Genomic DNA, 27,593 nt, shown 5'->3' on the forward strand with positions numbered 1-27,593 from the left:
AGGTCCTGAGTACTTGGTCATTAAAGATCTCGTGGTGCTATAAGAACATAGTGGTTTTCTCTGGTGTCCTGTCTAAATTCCACTGGCCTTCTTGAAGTGCCCTCTTCATCTAGCTGTTGAATCACCTTCTCGCTTTTCTGTCTGATCTGTAGTGCAGTGTGGCTGTCTTGTAAACTTTGACATGCAGAATAGCTTCTGGAACAAAGTTTTACATAAGTTGAGAACTACTGTACCTGTGTATATGTAAAGAACTATTAACATTGGGGAGCAAGTGTTTCCTAGGGTCTGCAGTTCAGGAGAATTTGTGTGCCTATTTAAATAACCACCTGCAGAACCTTAGTGCTATTAAAAACACAAGAACATACTGTACGATGGGTACAGTACACCAAAAGTGAGTCATTTGAGTCATTGAGTCCATTTAGTTGTTAGCATCTAATTGATCCAAGGATATCATCCAGGGCAGTCTTGAATAAATTTAGGGGATTGTCTTTGACAACATGGGTGGTTAGATTGTTTCATACTCTTACAACCCTTTGTGTAAAGAAGTGCCCTCTTTTCCAAGTTTGCAACTCAGGTCCACATTATTGCTGAAAAAAAAAATAACGCTTGGTTATCTTTAGTTTACCAAACAGACATTGATTTATCTAAGTAACCAAAGATGAGATCCAGCTAACTCTTTAGCCCTTGAGAACAGAGTTTGTCCCCCATTACTGCAGAAGAAGACGTGTAGGAACAAATCTTTCTGTTTCAAATTTGGTTAAATATAGCAAATTGTCTGCTTGTAACCCGCAACCCACCCCTACGTGTACATTCCAGAAAGCAATGATCTTGACTTCAGACACCAGCTCTCAGGCAATGCTCTCATCACAACACAGACATTTTGATTGAATTTCACCAGATCTCCAAAGCAAAGATGATCTGAAAGTGCTACTTTTAGCTCATCAAAACATGCTTCAGAAAGTTTCATTGATCCAGTCTCTCACTGTATCCCTTGAGGGCTTTATAATATTTTTTTTTCTCCTTAAGATAAAAAAAAAAACTTTTGAGAGAGATGGCTGTCTTTGGGTCTTGGATCTCAGGATCCAAGTAATCCTTATTCAGTAACCTTATTCAGCTTTGCATACTAGGGTGCCATAAACAGTTTTTCTCATTCCAGTGTTTTTAGAAAAGACATCACTCGTACAGTTTTTGCACGGAAGGTTGATCAAGGCTACAGATATAACGATACCGATATTTAAGTGCCACATTAACAATACTACATGTGAAAAGAAAAGAAAGAAAACACAATGTTTCGGCCGTGGAGCTTTATTACTTGTTCCTTTGCATACTACATGTGATGCAGTCAAAAAATAAAATCTGACAAGAAAGGTTTGTAGCACTAAACTCACTTGCAAGAAAATGTTGGCTAATATTTCTGGCTGCACCTCATCTCTAATATTATTAGTAAAGCACTGTCATGCATTGCCTTTGCCATTAAATATTTAAGGAAATCTTGTTTTAGAAACTTCCTTAATCTTTTATTGAAAGCCCTAACCCAATGAAATAAATGGATCTTTTGTCTGATGTTTAACCTTCAATGAGTGCTGCATTATCTATAATTTGATTCAATGAGGTGAGATAGTTCCAAAAAAAGGGGGTCAGTTCGATAATGCTGAATACATATATATCTCAGGATATTAGCCTTTTGTACCAAACTCCGTTTTTCAATTTACCTAGTCCTATGCATACTCAGGAAAATATATTAAACCTTCACTCATCAGAACTGCTTGGTATTCAATAAATAATAAAAGCCTTTATGTGTAAATGAAGGACTGACGAACCCATTAACATAATATGTATTAAAAATGCAAAAATGAGAATAAATGAACTGCACTCTTTCAAAACCATTTCAAGGACATTAAAACGTTTTAGCCAGCAAATACTTTCACATCTTGAGTGGATATAATTTTTTTTCCCACAATTTACTCTACAAACAACAATGGCTAAAAAATAAATAATGAAAGTCTGCCGCAAACTTTATTTCTAAATCAGTATAATTTGGTGAGCAAGACACAAATCTCAAAATTGACTAATGTAAAGACATAAAAAACCAAATGCCAGGAAACAAAGTAACTTGAAAGTATTCAGAATTGTATGTACTGTATCACTGAAAGAAAACCATAGATAGAAACCAAATATTTGTATTTATTGTATTCACAATAAAAAGACCTCTAACTTCATTATGTAGGTCATAATGCTATGTTACACTTTCCAAATTATTGTATGTAGTGGACTGTGGGTTTTGTCTTTGAATGAAATGTAAGAATGGGATTTTGACATTAATTGTCCTGCACATTCCATATTTCTTTTACTTCATATGCATTCATATGATACTTTTTGATTTGCCTATAAGCTCATCACATCAGGTGTCACATCTGCCATAATCTTAAAACTCTATTAAGACAAGCAAACTCTAACAAAACGTTTCTAGACATATGCAATACACTTTATAGAATGTTCAGAGCATAGCTCCTTAATTTGTAATATTCCACTCAATTATAGAATTTTGCTACAATCAACTCTTTAGTTATTACATAGTAATCAGACTAATACAGTTAATACTGAAGTACTGAAATGGAATAGTGACATGTTGGTTAGTATTTCTGCCCTGAACAGGGGACCAGAAATAAACAGCTTTGATATTTGGTAGTTAATTTATTGTACTTGTTTTTTCCCTAGTTATAAACAAATACATTATTATGTAGCATCTGGAATACCTATTAATACTATTTTGTTTTGGTTTGTTTTTCAAGAAATTAAACAATTTCTGTTTTATCATCCATCTGCAGCGGATAGTTGCTGAAGTAAGGTTTTATCAGCGAAGTTATTTACTCACTTGTTCTGCCGAGCAGGCCCTAAACGAAATTCAGCTGATTTATCATTTCTATTTATATGAGCACACAGTTCTAAGTCTACTGGCTTTTCAAGGTCAGTCAGTCTTCACTATACATGGACTTTAATTAGAAACATTTTAAAAAGCCTAGCTATTGACCAGTCAGCAAACTGCTGGATGATACATTAGACACTTAGCTGGGTTTATACAGCCATCCTACTGATGACTGTGACTTACAGGGTAAAATAAAACACATGAAAAATCATGTATACTGAAGTAAAGTAAAATATTTTAGCTTATTTAGTTTGAATTGGCATGTTATATAATTGGTCACTAACATTTATTTACATGTGGAATGATTTATCCATTAAGCATTTGCAATTCAGCTTCAGAAGGTTAACAATAAGCCTGTTGTTCACTGAAATTCAGCTGTGTCTGAATTTGAGAACATGTAACTGCTATGTCAGATACTTAGCTGTGATATTTTTCCATCCATTTTCAACATGCCTTTTCCAATATGGGGTCACGGGAGTGCTGAAACTTATCCCCTTAAGCGACAGACTCAAGGCGGATACACAAACAGACATGCAAACACTCACACTGGGGCCAGTTTTTCCAGAAACCAGTTTACCTTCTAGCGTACTGTATATCTCTTTGGGCTGTGGGAGGAGACTGGAACACCCAGCGAAAACCAGGTGAGAACAACCTCCTTGCAGAAAGCACCCCAGGTCTGGAATTGAACAAAGAGCTCCAGCAATGTGAGGAAGCAATGCTAACCACTGCATCACCCAGCCAGTGAACATGATCTGCAATTATATTCTAGATTATTAGTGGTTCTACACGGTGCTGTCAATATTTCATTTATGTTTTAATCATAGATCTGGATCAGAAACAATATAGGTTCCTATACTTAAACTTTAATACTGTACTAGGCTATGACATGATATGTTTAAATGTACAGTATTTACAAAAATATAATTACTTAACCTAAAATAACACAGTGTAATGAAAATCAGACTTTTCCTCATACAGTTCATATTCCTTAGTCTATGAACTGATGACATTTGAGCACTATGTGTGGCAGACCTGACATGCGGTCATTTTAGGCAAAAGTACTTCTTCAGTGTGATACAGTAGAGCTGATGGGTATGTCAGATAATTGTCTGAAAAGAATATTTTCTTTCAATGGCTTCACTCAATCTTGTGCCTGGGGAGTGAAAATGGGCTTGCTTTCATAAAAAAGAAATCTGGTGATAGCCATTTGGTAATTTAACTACACTTAGATGCAGTGTATTCCAATAAACAAGCATTCCAGCATTTAAAAAATAAGAAAATATAAAAGGAGTATAAAAGACAACATATTGCCTCTCTCTTAGCACACTTACCATTTTATCTTTGATAAGCATCCAAAAATATTCTCCAAACTGTGAGTTATGTATGCTTACAGAAACCTCTTATTGGATTAGGCTGCAAAATTAAGTATACTTTGCCAAACCCATGTTCAGTGGTCTGCTGTACATCTGTGCATGTAGCAGATGTCCTTTCAGTTCGATGTGTACATTTTCTTAAAGCACTGAAACACCATAGAAGTGGCAAAGTAGATTAAAAAAATGTATACAATATTCATGACTGGTAAAAAATCTGGCAAGAGACTTTTGATGTAGACAAGTGCACAGTATTACAGGCAGGTGGCAAAAACCAACTATAAATATAAAATGTGAAAGAAATCCCTGCAGTGACAAACTAAAAGAACTGAACTTTAGTCATAAAACAAGAAGACAATGAAGGAACCAGATTCAAATATTCCAAATCCTGAAAGTCATTGGCAAGTCTGCTCAGTGAACATCTTCTGAATCAACAGGGAAACAAAAAAACAAGAGGACAAAAGTGGCAACTACTGCATTGTCATTTCAAATTTTAAAGCTTTTATAACCAGGGTTATTGAAGTCTATCTTATTGGATGAATGCCTGGATGAAATACTTGGATCATTTAGCTACTAGGAACTCAATGATCTAGAGAAGCCAAATAGCCCCTTCTTATTTGTAAACATTTTTATATTAAAGTAAACTACCAAACATTATATTTATCTTTAAGAAAAATGTTGATTCTTTTAAACTAGTGATTACACTGTGGCTAACAACATTTGATGTTCACTACAGTTTTGGGCCAAGTTGTGCGGATGAGATGTGCATTCTGAAATGCTTCCTTCAGAGCCACTGTTGTACTCAGCTGTTAGCTGACTGACTATAGCCCGTCTGTTACTCTGCACAAGCCGTGTCAGCCTCCATCAGCCCCTTTTATCAACGGTCTGTTTCTGACCACAGGACTGCCATTGGCTGGATGTCATCTGGGTGGTCGCCCATTCTCGATACAACTATCACACTGTCTTGCGTGAAAACCCCAGCATTTGGCACCAACTACCATGCTACAGTATGTTCAAAGTCTTTTGTCTTGCCCATTCTCCCTCTGAATTGCACACACACATAAACCTTAGGGACCTGCCTACCTGCTTTAAATAGGATTGTCTGCACATTTGATGCTGTCACTGATTCAGCAGTCACATTGGAAGGGTAGGTGTAGATAATAAACTGGCCACTCAGAGTACTGTACATCATTATCTCAGAAAGCTTTGTTCTTATTGTTTTACCATTAAGAACATAAGAATATTTATAAAAGGGTATTTGACTCACCTAACTAATTTGGTTAATGCATTTGTGGATCTCATCCATCCATTTCTTCAAAGATCAAAGAGAATGAACTTCATCAATATGAAAGGTGAGCTTGAAAATGACTCCAAGAAGTTTTGTACAAAGAAAAAGATCTCCCTCCATTTTTCAGCCACAAATTCACATTTTCTTATACTTGGATCATTGGTTCACTACCAGTCATAAAGTAGTCTTATTATGCTTTTAATATTTTTATCAATTCCCCTTATAGTCTGCTCTACTCAACGCTAAGGATCTCCATTACCCAGTATGTGTATAAGCTTTAACGCCAAGAAGGATATTTTGAGCTTTTTGCAGAGCAGTAATATACTTCTTGTAAACAAGTGATTAAAACTGTAATATTCTAACCAAAGTCAAACAGCTCTTGGTGCTTTGAGAACTCAGTCGTGGTGACTGTTTGTGCTACTCGTCTCTCCTCAATGGGTATTTGTGTCTTCAGCTTCATGTCCTGTCCACAGTCAGATGCTCTGTCACTGAGCTTCTTGCTTGCTTAGTGCTCTCACACTAAGTACTACTCTGCCTGAGTCAGTTTCATACTTTCTCAGGGTTAGTATTGCCTAGTAACAAAGTCTTGTCATTGCTGGATACAGTTCTGATTAAGCATGTCAGTTGCAAAGAATACCAAAACCTAATTTCTACTCACCATTCAACCTAGGTTGGCAAATGAAGCAACCCCTCATTTTGCTTTTCCATGACTGTTTATCCTTGGCTTGAAATTTCCTAAAAGCTCTTCTTAAGCATGAAAATACGTCGCCACCACTCTCACTAATTAATAAATGAATGAATCCTTAAGACCTATTGAACAAGAAAGATAGACAAATGGTGGACACCACATATGACAATGGTATTTTACAAATATAACTGTCACAATAAAACCATCTATCTGGGCAGAGAGCCATACTAAGAATATGATTCAAGCATTCAAGCAGAAATCAGTTTTTCAGTACATTAACGAGTCTCTATCTTCCAGGCGAGTGTATCGAAAACCTTAACAGTGCTGGAAGAAAGTGAAAAAAGACTATCCTGGATATGGTGTTGCTCTTTACTTTACTTGAAGCTTTAATCCATCTACTATATTCCTTTTACCAGGGTGTAATATATTTTTGCCTCCCAGCACACTTTTTGAAACTGTTCAACTCTCGCAGCCTTAAAATCTTGCAGTGCTCACAAGCCAAATCTGCATTTAGTCTCTTTTTATGAGGTATGTAGTGTGTCTTCCATGAGCTAAAAACAGAAGACAACTTGCCCTCTTTAATGGCCTGGAAATGACACTCAATCATTCCTGGTCATAATAACCTTGAACACTGTGCTTTTCTTTAAAGGTGAACCAATAAATCACCAGGACATTTTCACATAGTTATGAGGATGAGCAGTAAATTCATACAGAAAAACACTATCAGCTGGCATACCCTTACTGAAAATTGCTTTTGAAATGTAAAGTATCACTCAAGATTTAATAGAGGAGAAATAGTTACTTTGATTGGCTTCAATAGATTAACCATTATTGCAGCTCAGTGTAATGGCTCTGTGATTGGAAATACTGCAAAGAAATGGATTTTGTTACTGCATTTCTTCTGTAGTGTTAAGTGCTTTTCCTCAGACAATGTTTTAAAGGATAATTGACCCGAAAGAGCTAAATTAACTTTATTTAAAAAAGGAACAAATGTAAGATTCACAAGCATTAAGTTCACAGAAAAATAGACATCAGAGAATCCTAACCTCTTAGAGCAAATTGATTTTAAATCTTAACGATCTTCTCAGCCACATTAAATTATATCTTAGTAAAATAAATGTAAGGTATAAATCAGAAATACACAATTTCCCAAGCAACATGCTTCATTTAACAAGCATAGAATACATTTATCATTATGTTTCTTTCTGGAAAAGGAGAATAATTTAACAGAGTACTTTAATAAAAAGTGCTGTTTTTTATCTGTAGGTGAAAGTATCAAAATGATTTGAGTTAATTATCTACAGTAATTCCCTGCATATTACAAAATTAGGAATACTGATATCAAATGCAACAAAATTATTTATAGAAAAATTAATTATTTATAGAAAAATGCTATTTATTTGTATTTTTGCTTGAATTTAGGATTTAACTGATCATAAAAAAGAATTCACAAGCAATGCATTTCTATGAGAATGGTTGTATGGTTTCTTTAACTTTTTCAGCTCTTGTTACACATTTCAGGGAATCTTTATCAGGCAACAACTAACATACTATATAGCACTGTACAGAGTATTCAACATTCATACTGAGTCAACAATCAGTAGCATGTTTTAAAAATAAATGGTGCTTCTCAGATGAACAAACTTTTGAAAGATACTGTAATCTCTCTTGCTTTTTATAAAACCTGGCTGTGCTTTCATGGGCCAGTGGCTGCCTGACAGTGACTGTTTAATTGGAATCAGTGCTGCACAGCGCTAAGCATACTGTATGTTTGTCATGATAAGAAAGAGGGCAACATGCATATGTTCATTCCATTTAAGCAACAGAATTTGAGATTCTGGATCATCTCAAACAGAAGCAACCTAAAAGCAAACTGCCATGTGGATTTTAAGGCTACCCCTTAAATATGCCATTGACACTGGTTTCCGTGTTTCCAAAATAGTCCCTTTTAGTCCCTTTTAGCCCCACCATTATCCTGGTTCAATTCCCATACAAATTTGAAAAGTGGTTTTAGGGAAGTCAAGATGAAGTAAAAAAAACAAAAACAACCTCTGCTTCCTTATCTTACTGTACAGTTTAAACTTATAATGTCACCATGACTCAAGTAAAATTTATTTAAAATTCTCACAGCAGCATGCTTCTTATATTATACCATTAGAACACAGATATGTATTCTAGTTCTAGTCTTTAAACCTTAATTTAGACACGTACTCAAATGGGTACTCAAATGGGCTGAAATCATGATGGATGCTGAACATGTACTTTAGCATTTTCTAAAAAGAGAGAAACATTTAAATGACCTATATAAAAATGTTTAAATCCACAAACTGAATTCGTATTGATCACACTGTAGCACCCCAGCAAATCTGTGATAGATGTTCCTCATTAAAATGATCTTAGTCACAGACACATTTGCCCTTTGTTCTCTAATTATTCGTTTAAAGGTGTCCTAGTCCAACATAAACACTTCAACAAGTAGATTAATTTATTTGTCAGAGGTAAAGAATTTGATGTTCTGTTTCATTTTTGGTGTATTCTAACAATGATTGCTTAAGACAGTCCATCCAAAACAAGGCTGTCCAAGAACTTGTTCAATGAAAATAAAATGCCAAGCTGCCAGATCAACTTTAACTTCAGATTCTTGAAATTAAGCACCATATATCACAGGGCAGCACAGTGACAGAAAGAGTGGCATTCCTACAGTACCTCGCAGTGCTGGGGCCCTGGGTTCAATTCCGGACCTGCATGCTGCTTGCGTGCAGCTTGTATGTTTTCCCTGGCTTCACGTGGGTTTCCTCCAACTGCTCCAGTTTCCTCCCACAGACCAAAGACATAATGGCAGGTTACTTGGCTTTTGGGACAATTGGCACTGGTGTGAGTGTGTGTCTGTGTGCCCTGCGATGGACTGGCGTTCCAACCAGGCCGTACCTTGCCTTGTGCCTGCGGCTTGCCGAGATAGGCTCCTGCTCCCATGTGACCATAAATTGGATGTAGTGGTTAGAAAAGTGATGGATGGATAAATATCACTGCTAAATACCTGTCATAACAGTTACATCTTCTCAGATGACAGACTCAGAGGAATCTCAGTGAACAATGGGCCTATTATTAACCTTTCAAATTGAATTGCTTTTTCCATGTGTTTTTGGTGATCACAGTGCACTTAACAGAGAGAAATACAAAGTAAAAAGTGGAAGTTATTAGATAACAACACTATAGAAACAATGAGCTTGCATGTTACACATTTTTAATCATTACCTGTAATCTTCCCCAATGATACTGAAGTGGGAACAATTAATGCACTAAACGTGTTTATCCAATCATTAACAGAAAGCTGCTTATTCCCGGTAATTGCAACCCTGAGCATATCAGGATGGAAGGCGGGAATATGCTCTGGAGAGGACATCCCGGGGCACACAAGAGCAGCAATTAGCCTAGCCAGCATGAATTTGGAAGTTAGGAACAAACCAGAGCACCTTACAAAAACTGTGATAATATGGAAGATCCATGCAGAGGACAACTCAGGACCAATGAGGTATGGGTCTGAGGTAACTGTTCTATGAGGTAACAGTGCTAACCAGAGCACAGCTATGCCAACCCTTTGGTTTGATTGATTTCTGTACTTATTTGACCTCACTTGCATATAATGTAAGAATCCTGTAAAGAGTTCACCACAAGCTCCAGTTCACCATAACCCAGCAAATACCTAGATAAGAGACCTCCAAGGAAAGCAAAGGTTGCCGCTGGAAGAGGCGTTAGTAGGGAGTGCTCACCCTACGGTCTGTGTGGGTTCTAATGCCCCAGTTTAGTGATTGGGAGACTATACTTCAAAAAAGATGCTGTCCTTCAGATGAGACATTAAACCAAGGTCCTGACTCTCAGTGGTCATTAAAAATCCCAGGAAATTTCCCATTGGCCTTTACCAATCATAGCGACTTAATAATCCCCAACTAATTGACTGGCTTCATTACTCTGTTCTCCTCCCCACCGTCAAGATGTGTGCTGAGGGTACTTTGGAGTTCAGCACATTGAAAGTAGTGGACGGGAGTCCCTCTTGCCTGTAAAGCACTTTGAGTGGAGTGTCCAAAAAACAATGTGTGAGTATATATTATGTTAATTATTATTATTATTATTATTATTATTATTATTATTATTATTATTATTAGCTTGGACTAAGCTGTTATTGAAAATGGAAGGATGGATCTTCTGTTTGGTATACTATTGTATAAACCTTTAAACACTGGGCTGTACAGCTAGGTCAAATTCAGTTATGTGACAGCAAGCCGAACAGTGATTCCTCAAACGGACCGCTTCATTTATCCCCAGTACAACTTACGACTGTAGTTGCAACTGCATAGCTTACAAATGGTTCTACGGAATTCTCTGCATTTCACAGAAAACAAAAGTGTTTAGAAAATACACAGGAGCACTTCAGAAGGATCCAAATCAATGTTTCTCAAACACAGTCCTCTTTTACTTCTGCTGCAACTGAGAGCTTAATTAACTGAATTACTTTCTTAATTACTGTATATCTTTTTTAGCTGATTTCTGGACTCAGTCCATCATATCAGAAATACTCATTTGAATGCATATTTTGGCCAAGACAGAAAGCAAACAAAACTCTCCTGCCTGTTTTCTGTTTAATAAAGGTTTGCTCCCCTACAGTTGTCTAAACAGCTCTTAATCATCTGCCAATTTTTAATCTATAAACACAAGCGGGAATTACACTGTTTCAGACACTCCCCTATTTAGCATTTCTATAACTAGATACAATTAGCACTAATTAAAAATTAAACGAATTCAAATTCAAATCTCCCTATTTGTAGGCACACAACATTTGTTATAGTACATACTGTATTCTGCAATTGACTTTTTGGATTTTAAATACCCCAGGCAGCAATTATGTTTAGCTAACCTTAAAATACTCTCCAAATAAAACAAAAACTAAGAGTAACTTCATAATTTTAATTTATCTATTCTGAATTTGTTAGGGTTCCTGATACAAATTAGACCCCGAGGACAGCACATTATTCATTTCAGGGGAAGAGTCTGTGAAAATGATGCATTAATTAGCAGAAAGTGACAGAAAATATAATATGGGGAACTTCAAAATATAAGGGATAAAAAATACACACCTTTATTAGAAAATAGTTGGCTCTGCATTCTCTGTTGATAAAAAAGGCATTCATTTGTCAATATTTTCTATTTCCTAGTGAGCACTGCAAACACCAGCTTTTAATTATTTTTCACACAAGAATAATTGAAGAAATAAGTTAAACATCTTAGTGAAAATTATTTTAAAAGCAAAAGCAATACCACATTACCTGTGTTACACTACACATTAGTAACATGCTGGAGAAAAGTAGATTTGGTGCAAAAGCTAGTAGCCTATGAAAATTTTCTTTTTTTACAACACTTCATGGAACTGAGTGAAAAATGCCAGAATGTGTCAGCCAGAAGAATTTTATCAGGCTGCTAATAATGTCACAGGAAATCATTTCCTGTATTCTGTCTGGTTTCAGAAATAACCCACGTAATGCATTATTTTTCATTTTTTTCACATTTGCTTGGTTTAACCCCCCCAAATTGTTCTTCCTTCATCCACATGAAATACAACTCAACCCCTTTCTAAAAGTTACTAAGCCAAGCCAATCTGATAGCTTTTCTTATTAACTCCAGTAAGGGATCATCTGTAAATTATTTAAAAACTGCATTTAATAAAAAAAACTAAAGATCTCGGAAACGGTGCTTTATCTTTCGATATCTGTAAATATGTCATGGGCATCAAAAGAAACAATTGTTATATTTACTATATGCAAATGTTTTTTAAACAAATACAGATTTTGTGTACTGTTTAAATGTTTTTGATTTTTTTTTTAACTATTCAGGTGGATATCCGCAAGCATGGAGCAGAAACTATACATAGACCTTTTACAAAAAGACCAGTTGATGATGGAGAGGCCCAAGTAGGATGATCTGAGCAGGAATGTCTAGTCATTACAGAACTTGTACTGATGGAAAACATTTGGGATCTCACTAGATTCTTTCCTCATGTAACAGTATTCCAGGTCATACAATACACATACTTTGTTAAAAACCTGTTTCCCTTGCAAATCCCCATACAGAAAAAAAAATCTTCAAATGTTAAAACTGTCACTGATTTAAAAAAAAACTCATAAGGTTTTTAAAATAGCAATCAAAGAGGTGAGTGATTTAAGCAATACAATGTATTCCCCTGCAGACACTATTTAAAAAATCTGTTGCATTATTGTATTGTATATAATACTGTATTAAATGTGTGAATAATGCACAAGAGGATATAATTGTATACTTTTAAACATGGAATATACTACTGCATCTTTCTCTTACTCATGATCAGTTCAGATGTTAGAAATACAAAGCATCCCATGTGTAACCAGAGGCAGTTTATCATTTTTTACAGCATGAAATCTGTACAGCAATAACTCAAATTTCATTTTCGGCAGCAAAGGTATGTAGGCTGTACCATCAACAGACAAAGATAAACCGCAAGGAGCATATCTGAATCTTTTAAAGATGATTTCATGAAACGTAAGAAAACACATCTATTATTCATGTACAGCTCTTAAAAAAGAGAAACGCGGAGATATGGTTCTGCAAAAACAGCATTAAAGAACCTTGTGAATCCCTGGCATAAATGTTTTATTCTATAATTGAAAGTCATTATGTGCAACTTGCTACAGGTTTCCGAGTCCGAAAACACTGAAGTTAATTCTGTCGGGTGAACTCTGAAGTTAGGTCAGATGTTGAGTGAATGCTGAACACACTGAAATTACTTTCAATGTGGAGGATGTATACAGTATACATATGTGTTTTTCAAAGTACTTCATGTACCTAGTAAAACACTTGTGTTTGAAGCCACATACACTTATGTTAATACCTTCCTAAGGCTGGTTTTAGTTAAATTCAAGCCCGTAATCATTATAGGATTTTGAAACATGAGATGGATCTAGCACATTCCAACACAAAATGTTATGATTGCAAACCATTTAATTGATTTATAGGTTTTGCAGTCCTAGATAAAATGAAACAACTCTTATACACTACATGGCGGATTTACAAATAATATAAAGCAATTTTTAATGTTAACTTGCATTAACAAATGAATCTGGCGACTGAAAGTACTGGAATCCAGAAGGGCATAAACCCATTTGTCTGTGCAAATGTGAGTTCATTACTGCGACAGTGGGCAGCACATTTGGTGTATCAATTAGTGCTACACCCTCAGAACTCCTGGGTCTTGATTTCGGTTCTGGATTAGGGAGCAATCTGCAAGGAGCTTGCATATTCTCTTCTCCACGTCCATTTTCCTCCAGATGCTCCAGTTTCTTCCCACAGTCCAAGGACAGGGTGTCAAGGTTAATCAGTGTCTTTAATTTGCCCCCATTGTGTATGCACCCAGTGACGGACAGGCATTTCATCCAGGGTTGGGTCCCCACTTTGCATTCTGTGCCTGCCAGGCTAACCTCTAATTCACTGCAACCTTCTAGAGCCGTTATTGAAAATGGGTGGACGCGTAATAGCTACCGTATAGTCAAATTATTGACAAACAATGAAAGCATTTGCATTTTAATCTCATGAATGTTTTATGCTTCATGCTTGTTTGCCTTGGCTAACAAAACAGAATACAAGCACATTCATACATTCCTTGGAAAGGGTAGTTTCACTAGGCAGTGAAAGAGTGATTTGTCATCTTTTTACGAGACTATTGAGTTGATTGAGTTGTTGTCTTTTCAGTTTTTCGTATTCACAGCAAGATTTTAAGGTACTGTAGAATATTTGGCTTTTTTAACACGAAGAATGTTGTTTTAAAGAAATGCAAAGATCTAAACTAGGTGCACTGGCATGCACTGGCATGATGGGTTTTATTTTATTCATAAGAGTTGTGTAAATATGTGCTCAGTACAGCTTACATTCTGTAAATACCATTATTTCATGAAAATGTTCATTCCGGCAGAACAGGTTATTCATTAGACCACATTATTGCTTTTCATTTTACCTCACTGAAAAAAAAATGGAATAAAATGAAGTCACGTACAGTACTTCAAGAGAAATCTGCCACCATTATGATTAATAGGTTCATAAAATATAACTACTACTAATTTTTAAGATCCGTTATATTTTATTTAACACTTTATAAAAGGTTTAAGACCAAAGAAGTATTAGAACTCCTAAGTGGCTGAACTAGTAAAGGCATTCACTCGCACGCAGGTTGAGCTCTACAATCACAGGTTCTTGCAGGCATGGTTTAATCAGTAATGTGTCTCTTCCAATTAGTGCTGAACCTATGATACGGGGCTGTGGTATCTTTGATAAGTGGCTCAAAGGTGGGTAGGCTACAGGCATCTGCCTATAACTTCTCATTCTCCTTCACAGGTTTGCCTTGAGCCAGTAAGTGAAAAACTCTTGGTTTGGGGGGTTAGTGTGTCTGCACAATTCCTATGGATTTTTAAAGCAGCACCACCAGAAATGTTAGGAGAAGCTACTTTATTTTCCCAGTTACAGTAAGTTAATAAGGGGGTAATGCAGCATATTGGGTAAATCTATGGTCTTATAGCTGGTGAACTGTGGGCTAACGTCCCCACTAAAGACACTGCCGTTAAGTGAGGTACTTTACCCCATCTGCTCCAGACCACACAGCTGAATGAATGGGAACTGGTCTTGCTAGGGGTAAACCCTGTGATGAACCAGTGACTCATCCTGGGGAGTAGTCATGTGCTCTGTGATTCACTTCATGCCTAGAATAAGCTAATAAGCTCTGGCCTGTTCATCCATTGTGTGTAGCTCAAATGGAATTACCTGCCTAAACTAATAAGATGCTTCTAGTGTAGTTCAGACCTGCAGACACACCACCCAATCAAAACCAATATTAGACAACCTTGCTCTTTAAGATCAAATATGGTGAGATTTTAGAAGGTTCTGGTAGAAATGAAATTGATTCACATTTATCATACCTGCACACTTGTAAACATGACTTTATAGAGAACACAACACATGTATCTACTAAAAACTATCTTAGTAACCTTTTGATACATCCATTGCACAATGAGAGCTCAAATTAATAATATGAAACCTATGCCTTACTTCCACCGTGTAATTTCTTGTGTTTCAGAGCAGGCAGTTCTGGCTTTAATCATATTGTGCTGAGCCAGTTGAAGTTCTATAGTATCCAGGTGATGGATGACCATAAGGTACCTGTAATTACACACTCGCCAGCTGACATTGTGCTTTGTGAAACGTCCACTTGATTTCACAGAAATCCCAGCTTCCTTTGCCAAAATACCAACATATGCATCTTCCATAGGAACAGGAGGGATAAATTCCGCTATTTTTAAGATTCGCTGGACAACATCTTCTGAAAGTACATAACCAATTCCACTGGCATACGGAGGATACTCATCTTCCCTGTAGTCCTCTTTGGAGACATACCATTTGCTGAGAGGATCTCGGATCACATCTCGTTTTCCTTGTGCAAACAAAGACCCTGCGTAGAGATTGTTTTTGAAATTATTGTGCTCAGCTAAAAAGCGAGGCAGCCTGTCAGTGTTCACAAAGCAGTCATCATCGGTTTTTAAAATGAACTGGGGCTCACAGTTGTCTACAGCCCACTTAAAACCATGCATCACTTTAAGAGTCAAATTTCTGTAACAGTCAGCATAATTCCCCATCAGAATATCACCATAGGCACGCTGCTCTTGTACAAACTCCTGAGGAATACCCAATTCTGAGCGGTGACCAATCAGAAATAAAACTTGCCAAGAGTATGCATTGCCTCCATCCTTCTTTCCCCAGGTACTGCGGATTGCATTCCTTTGCTCTAAATGCCATGGGGCAGATGTTACAAGTATCATCAAAGTCTGACCTCTCAGGCAAAATGGAGGTTCCAGGCTAGTCCTCAGCAATGATTTAAAATCTATTCCCATTCTATGCATTAAAACTTTGAGCTTCGAGTCCTTAAGAAAACCATCACTTTTTTGCTTGAGTGTGCTGCCGGCGTAAACCTGAGTGTGGCTCGTAGAGGTAAATAATTTTAAAATCAGCAGTGTAGAAATCAAGGAACTTGCACAGATAAGGCCAGCTACGTAACGTGAAAGAGGTGCTGGTTTCATTGCAAAAGGAAATCCAAGACATTTTCTGACTTTAAAATAACTCACTAAGACTGTAGTCTACCTTGGGTGTTACTGTATATCTCTGTTTATTTTCCAATGGCTATACTTTCACTCCGGTATGGTACTGTGTAACTCCATGGTAGACCTGTGAGATAACGTCACTTTCAAAGTCAAGTTGAGTGCTGCATTGCTGTTGAGAAAGATATGTCTTTTCCTTGGTGCTGAGAATCAAATCTGCAATACAAAAACAGCACATTGCTTAATTATAGGTTAGAAATTACAGGAAAAGCCTATTCAATTATCTCAGACACTTCAAGTCAGTGGTCTTAGTCGAGATCCCACAAGAACCAGCCACCATTTTCAGTTTTTATCATGTTCTAGCAAACGCAAAAACCTTGTGGATTGCTCTTCCTTACTGTGCCAAAAAAACCCTTACAGAGCATGCATGATTTCAAGAAAGTAAAGGAAAAAACAAGTGCTTAAATCAAGTTTCTATGATTTAGTTTTCATCAAATGTTCAGGAGGGATGACAATAAACAAGTTCTCCTTCACCTGTTACTCTAATTCACAATCTGCCATGACAGCATTTCCCAAATTGATAAACACACTGTCTACACTCTTCTTTGTATTTATCTTTGTACATCCCTCTCCCACACCATCTCCACCATTGCAGCTACTCTTTGGTAAGCTCCTCACTCTGCATCAGGGTCCTAACTTCCTCATCTATTGGCCAGAATGTTTGACCCTCCAACAAGCATGTTAGTCCAAAGCTTCGTATGTCTGAAATTTTAATAAAGGTTTCTGAGCCCATTTTCTTATTTGGACTTGTTATTCATCTGTTGTTGTTTTTTGCACATTGCCTGTTGTTGTTGTTTTTTTTGCACATCGTCTGTTGTTGTTTTTTGCACATTGCCTGTTGTCTCTGTCTTTCTTTTGCTACACAATTGTATTGTTGTTGTAGTTGTTGTGTTTTTTTTTCTCTTTGTACTACTTATGTCCGAGAGCTAGCTAAATAGCATTTCGTTATACCATATACCATGTATATGAGTGTAATGACAATAAACTTGAACTTGAACTTGAAACACCAATGCTCCTGCTTCAATTTGTGGACTGAAAAGGGAATCTGGCATTTATCTTTGCTGAATTAAGCCTAGGAAAATGGGAATTTTTTAAAGTAAGAGAAAAAAAACTCAAACCTCATTATTTTCCAAGTGTTCTTGAAATAAATTTCACACAAAGAGCGTGACTGAACAACTACATTAACCTACATAAAAAGTATAATATTCTTCACAATCTTCAATCCATTGCTCTTCACTAGCTGCTCTCATGCCCCAGCTGATTTTCCTTCTCCATGGTACAAGAGACTAATGGTTAAAGCTAATATCTTTACAGGTCCAAAGCCTACAATAAAAAAAGAGAGAAGAAATAATGAGAAAACACTCTCATCTTCTTACCTACAGCGATTGAATATATAGTATTCCTTAGACACATGGGTCAAGCGTTTCAAGAAGTATGAAATATTAATCTTTTTCCTCATGCAAAAACAGGCAGTTTCCATTGAATTCTCATAGGCATGTATCAAAAGACAAATTACTAAACCTTATTTAACCTATTTTAATGGCATGGAAATGAGGTGAAAAGCCTGCGCTGCCTTTGCATGTACAATTTGACAACAAAGGTTAAACCAATATCTCATAGAATAATGTTAGAAATATCAGAAGTGTCAAAAGGAAAGCACGACATTATTACTCCACTGGGGCAAGGAGAAGGTGACATTCATGGGTATACCTTTAGGTTCATAGGAATCCAGGTTAGGAATGACATTTGCTGTGAAGATGCTTTAGTTCCATTTTGATTAAATAAGATAGAAAGTAACACATTATGTTCCTGCATGTGTGTTCCATGCCTTTTTCTTAATACCTTATTTAATTAAGAAATAAATGTGAGAACCAGAAATGAAGGAATGCTTAAAAAGATGCTGCCATTGGGAAAAAAAGATTTCAGACCCGGGTAAGGAAAACAAAATGTAGATCATTGCAAAAGAAATGAACACAGCAATGTTAAAACACTTTTAACACTCAGCAGATTCTATGCCTTCAATAATTTAAAACCACCAAAATATATTAATGCAACTCAAAGTATCCATTTAAGTGGAATCCCAAGGAAGGTTACCCCTATGGGTAAAAAAAAAACCTTTAAGAAACATCCAAACAGCAACTCAGGATAAAGAGAATATAATATGAGTTTTCTGGAATAAGCACCATGAAAAAACAGGGAAAGACTGAAGTCTTTTGATGGAGTAGAAATGGAAGTAATGACAACTAAATACAAAAGCTGATTAGTTCCACAGCTCTCTTCTTGGTCTCTCCTAACCCCACATGACAAAGCCAAGTTTCATCTGAATATATTGTAGCAATTCTCTGCCCCCTGGCATTGGACTGTCCCCACAACCTCTCCTCTTTCACCTCAGGTTCAACCCTTCCTGCCTTTTCTCTCTATACATCCACAGAGGGATCCCCGCTGTTTCCAGAAGATGTCCGAGGACGCTGCCTGGGTGGATGGGCCTGTGAAAGGTTGTTGAGCGAGAAAAGGAGACCAGGAGAGGACAGTAATCCTGTGTCTATGTCTTCTTCTGCGGAAGAAGTCTCCCCAGAGCTCGACAGCCCCAGCTCCTGGACTGACAGAAGATGCCGTACAACACCACCCCGATTGATCTGTGCTGGGGTGAGGTCCCCCACCGACCTTGAGCTGTGGGGCCAGAGCTTGCGCCCTCCACCGAGGACAGCTGGGGGACCAAAAAAGGGCTTGAGCCTTCTCAACCCTAGGTTGTGCACCTAGGATCCTGCAAGCACATGACAGCATCTCTTTCCCTTGAGAGCATGGTAAGGCAGGCCAGGCAGGTGAGGGCTGTGAGACAGCGGATCTGAAGCTCCTGGGTTAAATGATGGGTGAGAGGCCAGGGCCTCCATGTCATTGTGCATTCTGACAGACAGTTGCTTCTATGGAAGAAGACCCTCACCAGAGCCTGATGGTCCCAGCAACAGCAGCCCACTGCAGGCTGTGATCCTCCCCATTCCAGATCCCTGCTGCTACTGCATACTCGGAACACAAACTTGAACACTCAGTCCAACAATGGGATTTTAAAGTCTCCCTCAAGGATGAGAGACCTGGGAAGGGGGCTGTCTAGTAATCCACTCCCCCACGGTGTTGGCCTGTCCCTATGACCCCTCCCCACCTTTTCCCCTCTATTAAACCACGAAGAGATCCCCACTCTTTCTCTTTCCCCCACAGGACATGTCTGCCTTACCTGCTCTGTGACTAGCATGCCCCGTTGTAAGGAAAAGGGTAAATATACTGTCAGTCAACCTGTAAAATCATCTCCACCTGTCATTCCCCATGCAGCTGCTGCTAAACTGGGAGTACTCATTATAATAGACTACACAAACTGTAACTGTTACTTTAACTTACATAAAGGACTGTGAAACATAAATGAATGTTGGGCATGTTAGATGACAAGACAGAAACACCACCGTACTATGGGCACTGTGAGATTTGCAATGCTATTGCAAACACGAACAAACTTTTGAGACAACTTTACCTTACTGTGCTACAAAACACCTCCTGAGCAGACATGTCTTGAAGAAAGTAAAAACAACCTCTTTGGCTCAGGAGGAGATATAGAACTTTTAATGAAGGTTCGGGAGGGATGACAGCATGTTCTCCTTTACCTCTGGTACTGCTCCATCATTTCACTTCCCAGAAAGCTATAAAAATAGAGTATAATAGTAGCCCCTCTTTTCCTTACAGTAATCTTTCTCCATCTGACCTCCAGCCAATTTCTCCAGAGCTAGAAATTAGCATTAACGCTTTCAAGAGAAGCTCAGTTTCACTTTAAAATACCTGTATACAGTACATCAATGGGACATCATTGTAAGGGGGGTGAATACTCTTGTAAGGCACTGTACCTGTATCTCTGTGTTTTAAAACCATGGCTTATGATATATATTTTTATATATAATTTATTGTTACATAACAAGCAAAAAAATAATAGACTGTGCAGGATTTACATAGATATAGACAGCCTTACAATGAAGTATGGTTTTTATTAATATAAATTATGTTTTAAAATGTAATTCTTCCTAAACCATTGTTATATACAGTATATATATATAATGGTAAGATTGGAAGTAGAATGGTTTTTGTATGTATAGTAAAAGTCTCTCCAGCAGCCTTAACCACCTACATAATTTATTACCTTTACTGGTTAATACAATTGGAATTCCCTTAACACACTACATTCACCTGGATAACTGCACATTTCCCCTTCTGTGTCTGCTTTGAACTACATTATCACAGCGTGTACCTAGCCCCTCCTGACTCTATCCAGGTCATTGTACAATATGAATGATAACATCTACCCACAGGGGCAACCTCATACACAGTTCACTGTAGGAGCGGAATCACTCTGCAGCACCGAGGACAACAAACTTTATCTGTGTCTACCTATATGATTAATGACCCAGTGGTTTGCCCTCCAACTCTAAATAGTCTGAAACAGCTCTGAAAGAAAAAGCACAATGAAAGAAATCTCAACACCAATTTTTACTACTGAATCAGGTACATACTGTATTAGCACCCCCAAATACTGATTGCACAGCCAGTGGTTAGACATTGTCATGCTCAAATAATACTATTTAATCAATACACATAACATACTGTATGTGTACAGACATTTTACATCTTACTTTTAGTTTGGATGCAAAGTACACCTCGAAAGAACTATTAATTTCATACTGGTAATAACATGATTCTACATTGTACATTAAGTAGACTAAGGTGTGGAAGGTTCACATTCTGAATACGCATAATACATACAACAAACAAGATTAGAGAGTAAATAGTTCATTTATCAGGATCTGCCAATGAACTGTGGTAGACTGATAAGCAATATTGTAGGCTGGATGAATTTAAACGGAATCAAAGCACAAGGCGTTTAAAAGGTACTATTTATACTGCGAAGAGACCAGAGGCCACAGCGCCACTTGCTCGGTTAAAGAGAACCGCTTTTAAGTTCAATGCAGTGGAGTTACTCGAACGTAACAGAGAGCTGGTTTTTCTATACCCAACGAAGCACGTGATGTACAGTATACCAAAGTATATCAGTATACAGTAACACCGTACCAGACTCAATCGTATTTTTTTCAGACATAAACTGTATGGTACCTTAGTCATAATATAATCTATCTCACTGAAAATAGTTTAGCACGTTTTAAAATATATACAATATCTATCTACACTGGCCGCCGCTTAATATTTTGGGCTACAATGCACACATTTTAAGAATGCACTTTTATGTTTTAATTCAAAAAGCAAAATATACTGTACCTTTCTGTCATCTAGTTTACATGCTATTCACAGCGGTTTGCAACTTAATAAGTACAGCATTTCTCTCTTTCAATTCATTTATTTTTTATTTGTCCACAACAAAAAAAAGCATTCAGTATCAGGTTCATACATGCCCATGCATTCTAAACAGGCTAACTGAAACTTTTCTCATGACACCGCTCTCCCATCTCACACTGAAAATGGACAATATGGTTAGCCTAATATCTTAACTATTTCTAATCCATATTAAATATACCAAAACAAATACCACAGTTAGTCTCAACAAATTGTTTTAACGACGTAGAATCAAGAAAATAGAATAAAAAAAATGTACGAATAAATAACATGACCGAAAAGTAATAACACGAGGTTTCGGAGGGTAAATAGTTTGTAAAGTGCACATAAAATGCCTACAGAACACAAATTACACAGAATACTTAGACTTACAAGCTCAAGTTACTCTGTCTTCTTGGAAAAAACAACTCAAGTGCACAAATAATGCTCTATAGAACGCAGAAAGTTTCCACTTAAAGACTATCTCTAAAACTAAAAAGAATGGAGACTTTACGTTTGCTTTCACTCTTTGACCCTCCCTTCAAACTATTGACACTTATCTCGACCAATGGTTCCCAACTCATCTATTAAAACTCCGGGAAATATTTAACCAATGGCGCTGAACCGCATGAAAATAGGGACGAACTCCAAGGTCTTAAGTTTGTTTTCTTACAATATTTATGGTTTTATGTTATTTTGTAACCTCACACAACATGAACAATTGTGACCTTACCAAAACAATAAAAATTGCGAAACAAACTAAACTTATGCTACAATTGTATCATATAATCAATTCGATTTCAACAGTTTTGCGTTCTGTCTTTTCATTTTCCTTCACGTATACTGTAACACTATTTCCTTTGCACTCAGACTGAATTGGAAGCATATATAAAAAAAACGCGAAAATTAATTATTTTTGTGCAAAAATGTTTACTTATTTGAAGTGTTGTTGCCATGCATAAGTGACTAGTCTTCATGTACAAAAATGTAGTTTTATGACAAAATATAGTAAAAAAAAATATGTAAGTGTAGCCTATGCCTATGAATTTAAATTAAAATAGATTTATTTTCATTAGCAAGTTTTGTATATACATACTATATTCTCCTCTGAATGTCTTCAGTTGCCTTTTAAAATACCTTTTAAAAGTTAATACTTTTAAAAGTTTTGGTTTTTCTCTTAGGAAAACATTCGAAAATTTATTGTAAATTTTAGTAGTCCTGCTGAACAGAAAGTTATTTGCAGTTTAATGCCGTTCTGTTATACAGTATATACTTTAATATGTTGGATGGTGTCATAATATTTTTAAATAGCATTTTTGCTGTGAATACATTAGTCAAAACTTGTTAAAGATTGGATGTTTGTGTTTATCTGATTAAATATATTTGCAAATGTCTCCATTTTTTCATGCCTTCTAATAGGATGAATTGACTTTGGAGGAATAAATGTTTCCCAAAACATATAGTAGATTGCCAAAGAAAAGTCTGTGCAGTGACCACATGGTTACATTAGAAAATGAATGATAGTTGATAGATCATTCAGAAAACCTGAACATTTTAAAGAGTTTGGTAATGCCTATGCAACAGGAGAGTGATTAAATTTAAAAAAACGTTTTGCACTAAAGAAGGAATAAAAATGCACTACAGCTTCCAAAATGGAAATTATGGTGCTTAGTTTTCCATGAAGGTTCTGTCTTGTCCTATTCTATTGTAAAATTCTGTTTTTAAAGTTGTTAATCCCATTGAAGCGTTCAACTCTTGTATATTTTTTTGTACTGTCATGCTGGCCAAATAATTCCGCATTTTAAATTGGAACTGAATTCACAGGTTCGGGATAGTTGCAAGAAGGGATTTAGTTGTTATTCTGACAAGTCTTGCTATGTGATTCAGAAACCCAATTAGTTCTTCAGCTCTGGCTCTGGAGAGGATGAGTCTAACAGCCAGCATTGGTAATTGTATGGTACACAGCATAAAATAGTTGTAAGGAGCACACACTTACAGCCTTGTAAGCTAAAAAGAACAATACTGTAATCAAAGCACAAAATAAATCTAATTTAAAAGTTGTAGGAACATCTTCTTCAAGGTCATATGTTTCTGCATTCTTACAGCATAATTAGGTTTGTGCAAACTGTTTTTCCCTGTTCCAATTATCATAATCATAGCAATATTCTAGATTCAAATAGCAAGCCAAACATCTTTTCAATTTTTTTTTTAATTCTGCTACCTAGTTTTTATATATACATACTTAATTTAATATTTTTATGGTTCTAAGAAGGTGCGGATTTGCGCTTTTGTTAAATATTTTTAGGTTTATACACCTCTCTACTGTGTATTGGTGTTGTCATAATAAGTGGAAGACTCCTAAGCATAATGAATACAGTGTGTTTATTTAATTTATTAAGATTCAAACTTTGTCAAATGAACTTGCTATTTTAGGATTTAAATAAAACTTATGTTGAGAACACTGCAAAAATTAAAGACACCTCTTTCTAGTCCCTTATTACTTTTTCTTAAATAAATCAAGTAATGTGTTAGTTTAAATAATAAATACGCCCTACCCTAAATTATTAAGCAACCAATTTAACAGATTGTACTGTGGATGTAGATTCTAAGCCTCTTAATACGAACATTTTCTTATCGCCATGGAATGCATTTGTGCATTTACATTAATATTTTATGATGCAACATGATGTGATGTTTTTGCTTTTAATATAAGCAGTCTGTACAATTGCGATTTGCTGTCTGTTCTTTCCCACGAACTGCATTCTCTCTGAAAAACTGCGCCAAAGCTATTTTCCAAAATTGTGTACTGGCTTTATTCAGCATCTGTTTTCGCAGTCCTGAGTTATTAATTTAATGCTTGCAGAAGTTCAATACACTGTATACTGAATACCATGTAAATTAACTGCTAGATCAGCAATGTTATTGGGCTGTGGTTACAATTCAGTGAAGACAGAGGATGTAATGGCCATGCAGTCAATGCAGTGCAGGATGTTGATCTCGGATTGAATCAGAATGTTATGAGCAATCCTTGTTGTGTGGGGACAAGCATGCTATTAACAATGGATGGCACATTACTCAGAATATTATCAAGACAACACTTTATGGCAAAATTCAAGTCAACAACAACCCAGTTTTTTAATTTAGCTGTAATGCCACGTACACGTTTGAAAATGTATGCTTTACTATTGACAGTTAAAACACAGAGCTTGGATTTATCAGAAAACACCACCCTTGGATGTTTCTAAGAGCCACCTGTATGAGGTGCTGGCAGCTCTACAGCCATTTAATGACTATAATCAGATTAATGAGTCTTCCACTATGCTTAATTGCCTAATTTTGTTTGCAGCCATAGCTTCGGATTTTCAAAGGCATTCACTGATTTTTAAATCATGATTTCCCTTATGGTACTGTACACACAAGAACTTGCTCATGGTGCTCAGTCGTTGTGGTTATTTTCAGTATCTGCTGCTAACTAGAGGGTGCCTTTTCTAATAAGTACAGAAAGTAATAAGTCTCCTCATTTCATGTACCATCATTCCATTTGAAGACAAATTATTAATGATCCCAGCTCAAAAGCAAAAAAAAAAAATTTACATTATATTCATGTCCAAAGAACATTCTCGTCATATACAAAGAACACAAGATCAATTTTGTGCAAAAAAAATCACAGTTAAGTCTTATAAGTAATTATGGCAGTACTATAAGGGCTGCATCAAAAGATAAAATATGCAACAAAACCTAAAGAGCTATCTGTCAGCTCTTAAGTGCTGTTATCACTGTGTACAAACTGAAAGGGTCTATACAAATCAAAATAAAATATGCATTACAATTCATTAAAAATAGGGAGCGTATATTTCAAGGACAAGATAAATAATACAATTGTTTGGAAGGCATCAAACTAATAGATTAGTTTCTAATAGCTTATCTGTTGTACAGTAAGCATGGCTTCTTCTATCAGATGGTATATCATTTTGTTCAGATTAGAGTTATGGTTTTAAATGTGCTTACTTTCCAGTCATAAGGAAAGAAGCCTGAAGCTCAATCAACCACTTAAAATATTGGAAATAGCGTATGGCCAAGTAAATCAATTTGAAAGAGCTGCAGAAAACAGATAAAATCTCCTTTTATAAATGCCTGATGACAGGATCTGTACGGTAACCATCTCTCTGCATCTCTGAGCTGTTCATTATATAGCTCCATGTTCATGAAGTGTGAAAAATTAGAGTCACTACAAAGAATGGAATGCTCCCCAGAGCTTTCTTGACAGTTCTGCTATGGGCAGTGAAATTCTTTGGTTGCGAGGTATAGTGCACACTACGTATTTTCTCCTGGAGGTAACTAATGTACAGTTATCGTTTTGCTTATTGAGAGCATATCAGATCCTGTGGGATAAACTACACTGCCAAAAGACTGCCCTGGCACTGTGCTCACTGGAAAAAATTACTTTCACCAATTAACAAATGCAACAGTAAGCTGTCCAAAGTTTTTTGGGTGTTGTTGTTCTATAGGTTATATACTGTCTCTCTCTCTTTCCTAGCATTAATCCCGCATCAGCAGGGTCCGCTTGTCGGCACACCAGTCTCCATTTGGTGATTTGAACCAAATCTCTGAGCTGACGTTGCCATTAACTGTGACCGAGAAATACTCCAACCGGCGCGTTGCTCCGCCTGCCATTGGAGTGGGAATGGGGGGGAAGGAGAAAAAAGTAATGTAGCCAATTCATAGAGGGGGATTATTAGTAGGCATGGGAAATTTGGCCAGGACACCGGGGTTACACCCCTACTCTTTTAGAGAAACACCCTGGGATTTTTAATGACCACAGAGAGTCAGGACATCGGTTTTACATCTCATCCGAAGGACAGCGCTTATTTACAGTATAGTGTCCCCGTCACTATACTGGGGCATTAGGACCCACATGGACCGCAGGGTGAGCGCCCCCTGCTGGCCCCACTAACACCTCTTCCAGCAGCAACCTTAGTTTTTCCCAGGTCTCCCATTCAGGTACTAACCAGGCTCACACCTGCTTAGCTTCAGTGGGTTGCCAGTTGTGAGGTGCAGAGTGATATGGCTGCTGGCCCTATAGGTTATATACTGTATTTGTTGGAAATGTATTTACTGTATCACTTGAAGGGGATTGGAATAAAACTGGTCATTACTCAAGCTTGACAAGACATGACATCTTATCTTAGTTGTAGTGGGCAAAAGAAGGCTCTATCTTGTCTTACTTTCGAAATATTAATGATCTCACTTACTGTTCTCTCTGCATATTGATTTGAATCTACTCTTCCATGTAAAAAACATAGAGAATATTCATAACAGAAGGTCTATCCACCTCCACTGACAAAGGGTTTTGTGGAGGTATGGGGCCACTCACTGGTTTTCTTACAGGATGTTAAATCTACCTTCTGCTCCTTGCTTTTTGTAAATACACAATATACAGTACTAATATAAAATGATACATACAGTATACAGCATATGCTTATGCAGTAAATACATACTATACTTACTGTATGCCAATGTTCATTATGTTTCATTTTACTACAACAAAATACATACTGTATATACTGTCCAGTACCAGTTAAAATATATACAATAAATTTAGCAATGCTTCTCATTTTTAATAACCCTGTCGGATATATTATTAACACTCTGTGGTATTCTTTGTAGATCAATTGCATTAAATATTTTATGAAACCTTTCTCTGCAAGTTGGTGGGTAAAGGTAATTCTGGCATCTA

The 27,593-nt window shown here is 36.7% G+C and overlaps 1 protein-coding gene across 3 annotated transcripts; it reads right to left on the reverse strand.

The window, feature by feature from the left end:
- Positions 1-15,265: 15,265 nt before the first annotated feature.
- LOC148672971 (beta-1,3-galactosyltransferase 5-like) lies at positions 15,266-22,397 on the reverse strand. 3 transcript variants are annotated; one of them, XM_088629062.1, is made up of 3 exons: positions 22,250-22,397; positions 17,686-17,818; positions 15,266-16,651 (listed from the first exon to the last, which is right to left on the reverse strand). In XM_088629062.1, exon 3 carries the CDS (start codon positions 16,415-16,417, stop codon positions 15,389-15,391), a length of 1,029 nt encoding a protein of 342 aa, XP_088485188.1. In that variant the 5' UTR covers positions 16,418-16,651; positions 17,686-17,818; positions 22,250-22,397; the 3' UTR covers positions 15,266-15,388. The 3 variants fall into 3 exon arrangements, with proteins under 3 accessions (XP_088485188.1, XP_088485187.1, XP_088485189.1); XM_088629061.1 differs by having other exon boundaries at positions 17,614-17,818; XM_088629063.1 differs by lacking the exon at positions 17,686-17,818.
- Between the last annotated feature and the right edge of the window lie 5,196 nt (positions 22,398-27,593).

The sequence above is a fragment of the Lepisosteus platostomus genome, chromosome 4 (assembly GCF_059453375.1).
Source record: "Lepisosteus platostomus isolate fLepPlt1 chromosome 4, fLepPlt1.hap1, whole genome shotgun sequence".
In the NCBI taxonomy this organism is placed as follows: Eukaryota; Metazoa; Chordata; class Actinopteri; order Semionotiformes; family Lepisosteidae; genus Lepisosteus; species Lepisosteus platostomus.